Below are 12566 nucleotides of genomic sequence, written 5' to 3' on the forward strand. Positions count from 1 at the left end.
AAAATACCTCTGAATTTGGCGTAAATTGTTAGTTTCGTTCCTAAATTGTTGACAACCTTAAAAACACATATCTATTTGACTAAATAAACTTAGGTACACCCCTAATCTAGCATATGACATAACAAGTGGTCTCAAACTCTTGTCGGAGCATAGAGCTAGTTCTTAATGAAAGACCGAGAGAAGTGTTGAAAGCACTCCTAAACTTGACGAGAATTTAGGAATGTATTTCTTGTAAGATTGGGGTGTACTTAAGTTCAACAATGAACTTTGCATTTAATACAATATCAAAGACTTTTTTTTGGGTGGGGGAAGGGAAACAAGGAAGGGAATTACGATGTGGGGAATTGCCCTCACCAATAAAGTGACAATAATTTAGATAGCTAACCAACTAAGTTATGAGTCCCAAAGTGATATGGATGTACAAATAAGTATAAGAAATCAATTGAGAAGATTATTTTTTACTTACAGACATACAATATACGGGTCAAATTCATATTTAAAATTTGAGGGTCATTTACATTTTGACCCCCTTTTTGTCCTAGTCTTTAATTCATTCCCCTTGTAACAAAAATAAATAAATTCTAGCTCTATGTCTAATCCTCATAGATTTCACATTCCAAGAATCGCAGTAGTGACTGCTTTCACTAGTATAAATATAATAATTTTTCCAATTATTCTACCAGCTCTACCATGATCACCCTGAACCGGCATGTTGTTATGATTATGATTCGAATATGGAATTTCATAAGCATGACCATCAAAATATTGCGTCTTAGGAAATATCGATGGTGGAACATACTTGGAGATTCCTAGCCATGTTCTTTTCTTTTCACATTGTACCAATATACATTCCATATGGATATCAAATTCACATAGTGCACACCTATAACGCCATGAAGAAGCGTTACATGCTCCTTTACAAATAACACATGTTTTTGATTCTGACGAGCTTAGAAGCCTTAAAGGATGCACCTGAAATATCATAGTTAATTGAAGTATTGCTTGGAATTTGGATAATGACTATACCATACTTAAATGTTCTGATTCTGAATCCACATGATACAGTTTTTTAATTTTTTTTATTACATAAGGATAAAAAAACTGAGAAATTAGAAAGGGGATTATAAAATTGGTAAAACACCTTTTATTTTAATCGGTTTAATTTAACTAGGTTAAGCTAAAATAATATAATTAGTCAAAATAAGTTAATCATGCGAGAAATAAGATGAAATAGGGTGTGTTCGCTATAGAAGAATATATCTTACTAAAGAATGCTTACAATTTTTTTCATGTTTGATCCACTAAAATATTTTGAAAAATGACATATTTTTCTCCAATTTTTTAAAAATAACTATTCTAACAAAAATAGGGAAAGTACTTTTCTAAATTCTCCTTCAACATCACCACACCACACCACACCCTCACTAGCTAATCCACCCAAACACCCCCAACCCCTAGTCCCTAAACCAACCACCTCGTCACGCGACCCACCCCGCCCCCAACCGACTCGGGACTCAACCCAAAGGAGACTAGTAATTAATCCCTTTTATATCATTTGACCAATCGTAACTTCGTGATTTGAATAGTTAAAGTATTTAGCAAATACTCAGAATAAGTAAGAAAAAAAACTTCTATGTAAGTTTTAAATTAGTTTAAGTTAGTCCATATTTTTACTTTTTATTGACTCCTTTCAAAAGAGGTAAGATCCGGTGAATCGGAAACAATTAATTAAGAATTCAAAACTTTTTTATGGAACAGACATATGAATATGCGTGGATCATACCTTTCATTCCACTTCCAGTCCCTATGTTAATAGGAGCGGGACTTATTCTTTTTCCAACGGCAACAAAAAGTTTTCGCCGTATGTGGGCTTTTCAGAGTGTTTTATTGTTAAGCATAGTCATGATTTTTTCAATCTACCTGTCTATTCAGCAAATAAATAGCAGTTCTGTTTATCAATATGTATGGAGTTTGCCTGATCTGAGACCCGACCCACCTAGGAGCCGAGCCAAGATTCGACCCTAACCTGACCCCAATTTGCTCCTCCCATACCTGGGACTCGACCTTAAACAATTTCCTTCGTATCGACCCCAACCTGATGTAAATATTATGGCCTAATGTAACAATCACTTTCTTTTCTCTGACTATATTTCTTCTCTTCATCATTTTCTATATATGTCTAAATTTACACAAATTATTAGTCAGTTTGACCCTCGTACTCCAAATCAAACCATGTAAGTTGTAAAAGGGAGTTATATTAAAAAAAATCATAAATATATAATTACATCCTAAAATTATGTATATGTTTAAATATTGAAATTTATCACCGATAGACTAAAATATTTAGATTTTTCAAAGTTTAATTGGTTACCTGATGTAAGACATGTTGAAGTGTTTGAGGCAATAGAGTACATAGAGGGTGGACATCAAATTCACAAAGCTCACACCTATAAAACAACCCTTCAATAGAATCACAACAAACATTGCAGACGCGGTCCAATTGACTATTGCCATGTGGCATGCGGGTAACGAGCTTGAGCGAATGGAAAGGATGTAAGAACGAGGAAAGATTCATTGGACATGTTCCACAATATTCGTGTAGATTGAAATCACATTCATGGCAGTTAAATCTTTTACCTATGCCAAGGATTTTGCAACCATCACATACATATTTGGTGTTGGAATCAAATAATGTTAATGAATGGTTTGGGTGTATCAATTGTTGGATTGGGTTCTTGTGGATCGGTGCCATTTCTTGAAAAATAAAATAAACACAAGTAAGAACTTGTAGTTGAAAAAATATTGGGACCTCAAAAGGCAAGATGACCTTATTGGAAGACTTTATAAGTCCTTTACTTGCCTTTTTCTTTTCTTTTATATAAGTATAATATAATATTTAAATAGAGGAAATGACAAAAAGATGGTTCATTATTTTTTGGTAGTAGTTCACAAAGCTACCCCTTAAGTATCATTTGGTCAATTTTAGTCCTTTAAATTTGTCAATACTGAGCTTCTGGTCACTATCAGATATTTATCAAATTATAATTGTTAAATTTAATTAAAGATGTAAAAATAGAAAATATTTATTGGGAACTCACATTTGGAAGTACATTTTTTTTGTTGGTTATGTTACTTTTTAGTCCATTTTTAGTGTATGATACGACTTTTGAGGTGCAATTCATGTTTTTTTTAATATTGTGATTTTTGAATCTTGATGAAAATATCTAATTGTCTTGTTAAAACTTATTTCCCGCAACTCTTATTAAATTAAATAATCAGAATTTTGTAAATTCCTATCAAATATAAAAAATCTCCTTTTTAATAAATTTAAAAGATCAAAACTATCCAAGTGATACTTAAAAGACTATTTCAAACCTGCTATCAAATATAATGGGCCATTTTTTACATTTCTCTAATCTAAACAAGTTCCAAGTAGCCCTATTGACAGAAAGCTACTCGCTTATTGACATTTCAACATAATAAATATACATAAATGTGAAATTTATTTTAGTACTTCTTCATCATTAAATTGGAAGCTTCCTTTAAAAAAAAAAAAAAAACTAAGTATTCAAAACTTATCGATTAATTTAGATTTGTTTGGCCAATAATTAAAGGAGGAGTCCTTCCTACAGAGGGGATTTCTCTATTATCAAAACAATTTTTTTTGTTTAAAAATATAAGAATCCACCCATCATATTATACCTTTGGTGAGATTCTTCCAAATTAATTCTACTTGTTGTAAATAAAAATTGTCAAGTTGTGATTGGACAGGACAGGGTCAAAGTCTACTAGTGATGACTTTAAAGTGGATGGTATATATACAAATCAATTCATATTTATTTCTTAAGGAAAACGTTATTTTATCTAAGTATACATCAACATTGATGTTGCTTCCTAATAATTTAAAACAAGGCTTGGACGTTTTCCCTCGTTGTTTGAAAAAGTATTTGCAGTTAGTAAGCAATTGCATGACATTTTACGTACCCTGGTGACAAATTCTTTCGGGATGAAGATAGTGACAGAGCCAGAAATTTAATGAAGAATATATAAATTTTCTTTTCAGTTGTGATAAGGGTGTGAAAAATTAAATATTATACACTCATAATAATAACATTTAACCTTTGTAAATCACATAATTTTTCGGTAAAGAATGTTCACCGGATCACCCTTTGCTTAAGTTGGTGACACCGGTCATGCTAAAATTGGGTGTGTTTGGTATGAAAAATATATTTTCTATGAATGATATTACCTAGAAAATATTTTCTTGAAAAATAAGATGATTTTGTTACTTATTTTCTGTAATTAATTAAGGTGCGAAAGATAAAAAGTTTATGAGAAAGTACGTTTGATCCTTTTTTGAAAGAGAAAGGAAATAAAAATTATCATGTAATCTGAAACCGATTTTATTCTAATATAAACTGGAGTATTTCTTTTCTTTTTTTCCTTTGAGGTATAGTTAGTTGACTTCAATAAATAATATTCCATCCAACTGTAATATAATATAATAAAAGAAACGTAAAATATGTTTGGGAAATTCCATAACAAATCTATGTTTCTTTTATCTTTCTATTTAGGATGACAAAAGAATATGAATATTTGATTGAATCGATTTAATTTAATTGTATTGAACTGATTTATATCATTTTTTAATAAAATTATAGATTTTTATTTCAGTGTCTGACTATTTCAAGCAATTATGATGATCTTTTTAATTTATAAAAAAATTCAAAAAAATTCTTAACCGAACCGAATAACCTTATATGCATGTTAAATTTAATATATAAATATATTTTTTAAATATCAGTATAAACTAGGTCCTAAACCTCCGGTGACTTAGACGACTTTATGCCTTTGCTTTTTAGTTAGTCTTTAATTGAGTAGGTTTAAAATTAAAAGATACTATAATAGATGCTCCATAAAACAATACGACAAAATATATGTAAACACTTCTATTAAAAGTTTAAGATCAAACAATATGGCCACAATGTTTTACATTCTTGACTTCTTGGTGAAGAATTTAGTGTACTTTGAGGTGACACTAAAAGTAAAAATAAAAAAGTTGAAAATTAACCGAATTGTACCGATACCAAAAAAGAACCGATATGATAAAGATATTTTTAAAAATTTAATTTTAATTATACATATAAAATATCCAAATTATTAAAATGCTATAATTTTTTTAAAATAACAGACCGAACCATTTCATTTAATTCCTTACTTCTATTCTTTCTCATATTTTTTCCCCCCTTCTCTCTCGTTATCTCCTATAGTTGACTTCAATAAATATTCCATCCAAGGAAAAAAAATGTATTTTGATCTAAGCTAGTCGTCATCTCAAATCTTCTACACCATAATCTTTTATATTTAGATATATATGGCCTTGCATACTTTTTTCTTTTGAAATTTCTTAAAACTAAAAGTCTTTTAGATTGACTTTTAGTTTTTGATTTATATGTTAAAAATTACTATAAGTTAGAAATCTTAATATATAGCTTTTGAATTATTTTTAGTGCCTATAAACACTTCTTAAAGTTATCCAAACACTTTAAAAATTCTTGAAATCCATTTTAGCGTAAAAACACTTAAATTAAACCAATCCAAATAGGCTCTTCTTTAGCTTTTCTGCAAAAAAATATAGGAGATGGAGCAATGCAAAGACATTTCTCATACAACAACATATTCATAGTAATCTTACAAGTATGATTTATAGGAGGGAAGGGTATACACAAATCTTATCCCTTCCTTTGTGGGGTAAAAAAATTGTTTCTGATAAACCCTTAAATCAAAAGTAGAATTTTTTGAAGGATGACACATTTTTTTATTTAATGAAAGTATCAACATTTTACCTATACTTCGTCTCACTTATTTGGCAAAAAATCCACAAAACCGTACTCTTCTATTAAAAAATTATTTATTTTAATGATAATTTTAAAACATTATAAAGTCTTTTCATATTTTTTAAACTTCGTACCCATTAAAGCTGCATTATATAATTAAATTGGCACGAAGAGAGTATTATCTTTTAAGTTACAAAATAAATAAAATTGTACAACTAGTCAACTAGAGAAAACAGTGCAAGCTTTCTCTTAAATTATTAGGAATCATCCAGGTTGGTGATGTACCAAACTAAGTTCTAGTTGATGTATTTTATGAAAATAAAATAAAATTGCCAAAGACTTTAGCAAAAGCCCTAATTAAAGTCTTACATTGTCCTCTTGCTCTTTGGAGGTACCTAGAGAAAAAATTAACCAAAAATGTCACCACTCCCAAGGAACACAATACAACATTTCACACATCCAAAACATTCATTGACATTATTTGATTCCAATACCAAATATTCATGTGATGGTTGCAAAATCCTTGGCATAGGTAAAAGATATCACTGTTCTAAATGCGATTTCGATTTGCATGAATATTGTGGAACATGTCCGATGAAACTTTCTTCGTTCTTGCATCCTTACCATTCGCTCAAGCTAGTCAACCGTAAGCCACAAGGCGAACGCCGATTGGATCGTTTTTGCAATGTTTGTTGTGATTCTATTGAAGGGTTGTTTTATAGGTGTGAAGTTTGTGAATTTGATGTCCACCCTCTATGTACTCAATTGCCTGAAACACTGCGTCATGCCCTACATCAGGTAAGTAATCCATTTCAATTGATGTGAATACTGGACACGAAATTTCAGAAAAAAATAATGTTTGAAACTTATAATTTTATATATGCTATAAGTATTTTTGTCGTTACAAAAACATTTCATTAATGAGAAGTTTAAATTATAAAAAAAATAATCTAAAATTCAAAAGAAATCATTAAGGGAGTATAATAGGAACCACTTATCAAGAAAATCCATAATTATTTTGAAAAATTGAAGATGTTCAACAAGATCCCTTTCCACTTGCAAAATAATGTGAATCTGAGTTTCTCTAGCCTACTTTTCATGTTAGAGAGAGAGGGGAAGAATATCACCCTCGAAAACTTCAACAAAGTGAAAATTCAAATAGTTAACTTATTGAAAATTCAGATAATTAGGGGAAGGGAATAGGGGCGGGGATTGTTTAATGTCTATGATGTGGATCACAACTTAGAAAAGGATGTATAATTGTGCAATCATTTTAATTAACATGACGATTGTCATAAATCCAGGTGCATCCTTTAAAACTATTGGGTTCGACTGAATCAGGAACATGTGTTATCTGTAGAGGAGCATGTAACGCTTCTTCATGGCGTTATAGGTGTATACCTTGTGGATTTGATATTCATATAGATTGTGTGACAATACAATGCGAAAAGAAAACGACAACGGATCGAGGAATCCCAACGTACGTTCCACCATCTGGATTTGATGGTTATGCTTATGGAATTCCTTATTATCATCCTAGTCCACTTAACATGCACCACAATTACGTGCCACAACCAAACCATCAGAACCATGGGCAGGTTCAGACTCATCATGGTGGTGGTCGAATTGGGCAAGTGATGTTTGGTTTGGTGAAAACACTTGGAACTGGAGTGCTCTCTAACATGATATTTGGGACGGACCTATCTTCATTCTTTGCTACTTAATGTATTAGATTTCATTTCAGTCTCTTTTATTGCAATTGTTTAAGAGAAATCAGTGGTGAGATTAAGAATTTCGCTAAGAATATTGAAGATTTAATGTATTTGTATATGAAGTAACACTTCATATAATTTTCTATATACGCGGTATAATTTTTTTAAAAAGTTATTCAACTCATCATTCTTCACGTATGTACCTTAGCTATCCTATAGTTTACTTCATTTCAATATTACACTTTCTCCACTAGGGATAAAAACTTAATTACTCGTGAGTATGTAATTAATCTATTGAGGACAGAGTCAATGTAATTAATCAAAAGAGAATCTAAGAATTATGAGTATAATGCAGTATTAGCTATTATTTGCACACCCTTAATATAACTGAAAAGAAAATTTACATGCTATTTACTAAATTTTTGGCTTTGTCGCTGCATATATAGATTGATAGTGTGTACGGTATATAATAGATGGAATGGAAATATTGAGGACAGAGTCAATGTAATTAATCAAAAGAGAATCTAAGAATTATGAGTATAATGCAGTATTAGCTATTATTTGCACACCCTTAATATAACTGAAAAGAAAATTTACATGCTATTTACTAAATTTTTGGCTTTGTCGCTGCATATATAGATTGATAGTGTGTACGGTATATAATAGATGGAAATATTAAAAAAAATTCAATAATAAATGGACAAATATATGTTATATTTTTTTCCCAATATCATATACGCATACATGTAGGGATTAAATTCTTTTTGTCATTTTAGATCATAGTGATATTCCACACTCCATCAAATGTTGAAATTACAAAAAGCATTTCACAAAGTAAATACTTGGACAGTCTAAAAGTCTAAACCAACAAAACTCCATATTTAATTTTCTACACAATTGAGTTGACCTATTATAAATCGAGTAGTCAATAGATTTTGAGTTATATATTGACTATATGTACTATGTCATTATCTTTTTGTTGGTATCGTTGCCGTTTCTTTGAGGGAAAGTAATGCATGCGTTCATGTGATATTTTGCATTTTTCGAGTAGATTTTTACTTAAATCATTTACTATATGATTCACACAATTGATATAATTAATTACAGTGAGATTTCTTTTTATGGGACAAAAAATAATCTATATCTTACATTTTTGGGTCCGCTAATTCTGGGTTCAATTTTTTATCATACAAACAGGAACTTTACACAACTAATAGCTAAGGACTTTCAAAAAGAAAACTGTGACAATTAAAAAGCAACTGAGAGAGTAAAAAATTCCAAAACAAAAAAATACCTTTTTAATTGTCTTAATATATAACTGGATCAAACTGAAAAATCCAACAAAGAGTTTTGCCACACAAAGTGAATTTAAAATTTTAATTTTTTTTTCATAGCTAAGGATGAAATTATACACTTTTACATCATCAAGATCCAAAAAATGGAGACACATCCACCCCAAACATGACATTGGAAATCACCCCAATCGCAATTGTTTTCACCAATTTAAACATCACTTGACTAATTCGTCCACCATAATTTTCACTATAATGAGTTTGGGCCTGCCCATGACCTTGATGTTGTTGGTATAGTTGTGGATATTGTGGCATAATATTGTAGTTATAATGAGTTTGTGCCTGCCCATGACCTTGATTTTGTTGGTATAGTTGTGGATATTGTGGCATAATATTGTAGTTTAAATGGTTCATATTAGATGGACCAGGAAAATGATTGGGACTAGGATAACCAACAAAATAATGTTGTTGAGGTAATATAGACGGTGGAACGTACGTAGGAATTCCTCGATGGGTCGTTGTATTTTGACATTGTATTGGCACGCAACCTATATGAATATCAAATTTACATAGTGCACACCTATAACGCCATGAAGAAGGGTTACATGCTCCTCTACAAACGGCACACGTAATTCCTGGTTCGATCGAGCCCAATAGCCTTAAAGGATGCACCTGAAATATTAATGACAATATCATGATCATCAAATTAAAATAACACTTGTTGGCAATTACCATATATATATGATAGATCTTGACAGACAATTTTTTAATTGGACGCTAAAGAGTTAAACTATAATTGGTCCAAATTTTTTATATATAATTTCTTATAAAAGAGAGTTAATTACTTAAATGATCATTTTAGGGAAATATCAATGCATTAAAATCACTTTTGAATGTATATAATTATAAAGTAATCCAACTTAACACATATAGTTGCATTATTCACCTAATTTTTGAATGCCTCAAAAGGTCACCTAATAAGTTATAATACAAAATCTTCTTTTGTTTCTAAATAAACTCCATGAATAATATTTACTTGATAATTCTTTGAGTTAATGGTTAAAAACATATTTTAATTATCTTTTTTTTCAAGTTTCATATCTCAATCATTCAATTACCTGTCAAAACTATCACTCTGTTTGTATTAAAATACACCTAGATGATGAGTCAATCAAATATTTCAAAATCAATCGACAACAGGCACATGAAGGCTTACAAAGCCCATAAAATCGATCCTCCTAGCATCTATAACAGCTAATTGAACTTACTAATTTATTTTTTTATTTTTTATTTTTTTTAAAAAAAAAAACTTTTTTACTTCAAATCCTTCTCCCCTTTCTATATTTCTCTATGACCCTATAATGTTATACAACCCTAAAATGAACCCTAAAATTTTATACAATTCCACAATAAATCCTAAATTAATTTCGATACAACCCTAGAATTTTATAGAATCCTGGATCTTTTTTGTTTTTTTTCAAAATTAAAAGCTAAACAAACGTTAATGCACACTAAAATTGAAGGTTAATGGGAAAAAAACCAAAGGTTGAGCACTTCTACTCATTTAATTCTAATTTTTTAAAACGAACTAAAAAGAAAAAGCAATCACATAAAATAGGACAGATAAGAAAATACAATGAATTTCTAGCTAGGTTACCTGATGTAGAATATGGTTGAGTGTTTCCGGCAATTGAGTACATATAGGATGAACATCAAATCCACAAAGCTCACACCTATAAGATAGGCCTTCAATTAGGTCACGACATATGTTGCAAGCGCGATCACCTGAGTGGTGATCGCGCTCAACAAGCCTGAGTGGGTGGTGAGGATGCATGAAAGACGATAGAATTCGCGTACACTTTGCACAATCTTCATGTAGATTAAAGGTGCAAGCATGGCAATGATATCTTGTACCAAAACCATAAGTCATGCAACCCTCACATAAATATTTAGGGTTTATGGTATCATCATGTAGTATTAGTGGATGTTGTTTGTGAGTAAAATGTTGAATGGTTGTTGGAATAAGTGTCATTTTTTTTAATTAAAATTGATTGCTAGCTTAGAAGATGGAAATTGAATTGTATGGAACTTAATAATTCCAAGAAGAAGAAGACGATTGAAGACTTTATTTATAGTTATAATAATTCTAAGTCTTTCACTTGTTTTTAATTTTACATAGACTAGAAATTGTCTTTATAATTAATACATCAGTAACAACCAGGATGCTTCCTATATGATTTAATTTGGATAGACTAGTTGCCTTACTTATGTCGTTGACTAGTTGCCATAACAATATATTTAATGTAATTTCATAAGTGAGTATGAGGAGAGGTATACACATACCTTACTCATATCTTGAGAGGTAGAGAGGTTGTTTTTGATAGGTGGCCTTCGGCTCAAAAAATTAAATTAACAAGAGTGAAGAAGTCATGACAAAATACTATAAAGAACATGTCAAAGCATTTTGAAGAAAAAAAACGTATTCCAACCAAATAATACAGCAATCAAAGTGCAATAAAACCTGAGTAATACTACAACTATTAGATATTGAATAGTATTTTCGATGCGAAGTATAAATTTGTGTATAAAATTTCAGTAAAATTGCAATGACTTGTGGATATGAGCTCAAAATTTTAATTATATAATGGGTCCATGATAAGAACATTAAAGGTTGATATTCATAAACTTAAATCCTGAATTTGCCTCTGTACCAGTGTTCAACTATAACATGTAAATTCCTTTTTGATTCTTGGAAATGTCAGTGGAACTTTCTGTTATTTGATATTTTTCTTGAAAATAAAATTAATATGTCAAGCAAAAAATAAATGATATTTGCAAAAAATATTATATTTGCAAGTTGTTTTATCTTGTTATAATTTGAGCTGGAACGTTTCAACACTCTGCAAAGTCTCCTATGGTGTTGACTCTCAAATAAATGCTACTAAAATTTGGATTTAACTTATATCTAATGAAGCCTGTTGTGAAAGTTTATTTACTATATTTGTTATTAATTCTGTTCTTTTACATGTAATATTATATTCAAAGTGATTTTAGTAGTGAATATTTTAACCATAGTAGATCATATATAGAAGCTAACTTCGTGCTATATTATACTTTCATCACTAGCATTAGTAAAAATCACTATTTTCTCACTGAATTTTCCACTGAAAAATATTCATTGGTTATTTCTATAGATATGTTGATTGAAATAATGAGAAGCGAAATACATTTAATAATTTTTTTTATTCAAATAAAATTATTTGAGCAAGGATGATTTTGCTTTACGTGAAGGCTACTAATTCGGGGTAGAGTATAGTACTAAAGGTCCTTTGACTTCCGGACGAATTTTGGGTTCAACCGAACCTGCTAGCGGGCTAATATATATACACATGTTGTTTAACAATATTAATGTTTTATTTTCTTTGAATTATTCTTTTAATATGGATTGGACCTAGCTACCATTGCAAAATTTTTTTTTAATGGAACTAAATAAAAAAGTACTGAACCATCAATAACGTCAGATTGACAGTTGATATTATTATTATATCGTAAGTCCAGAGAGTAGTACGATGTCCTTCCAGAAATCCCTTAGAAATTTCAGAAAAGAAAGTACTTAGAAATTAGAGAGTCGTATCGAGGGGCTTCCGTGAGCTCACATGAATCCATGTTCTCCAACCTCCCTATATCATATATAATAGTCTTATATTTTTCTAAAATTATTTATT

At 30.2% G+C, this 12566-nt stretch overlaps 2 protein-coding genes across 2 annotated transcripts; one reads left to right on the forward strand and one right to left on the reverse strand.

Moving 5' to 3' along the window:
• Positions 1-411: 411 nt before the first annotated feature.
• LOC102605139 (uncharacterized) lies at positions 412-10903 on the reverse strand. Its single transcript, XM_006341136.2, has 5 exons — positions 10499-10903; positions 8977-9513; positions 2372-2827; positions 605-972; positions 412-503 (listed from the first exon to the last, which is right to left on the reverse strand). Exons 1-4 carry the CDS (start codon positions 10871-10873, stop codon positions 610-612), a joined length of 1731 nt encoding a protein of 576 aa, XP_006341198.2. The 5' UTR covers positions 10874-10903; the 3' UTR covers positions 412-503; positions 605-609.
• LOC102604803 (uncharacterized) lies at positions 6222-7696 on the forward strand. Its single transcript, XM_006341135.2, has 2 exons — positions 6222-6635; positions 7142-7696. The coding sequence occupies exons 1-2, from the start codon at positions 6255-6257 to the stop codon at positions 7559-7561; spliced, it is 801 nt and encodes a 266-aa protein (XP_006341197.1). The 5' UTR covers positions 6222-6254; the 3' UTR covers positions 7562-7696.
• Positions 10904-12566: the final 1663 nt, after the last annotated feature.

This window comes from Solanum tuberosum, unplaced genomic scaffold (assembly GCF_000226075.1).
Source record: "Solanum tuberosum cultivar DM 1-3 516 R44 unplaced genomic scaffold, SolTub_3.0 scf00021, whole genome shotgun sequence".
Taxonomy (NCBI): domain Eukaryota; kingdom Viridiplantae; phylum Streptophyta; class Magnoliopsida; order Solanales; family Solanaceae; genus Solanum; species Solanum tuberosum.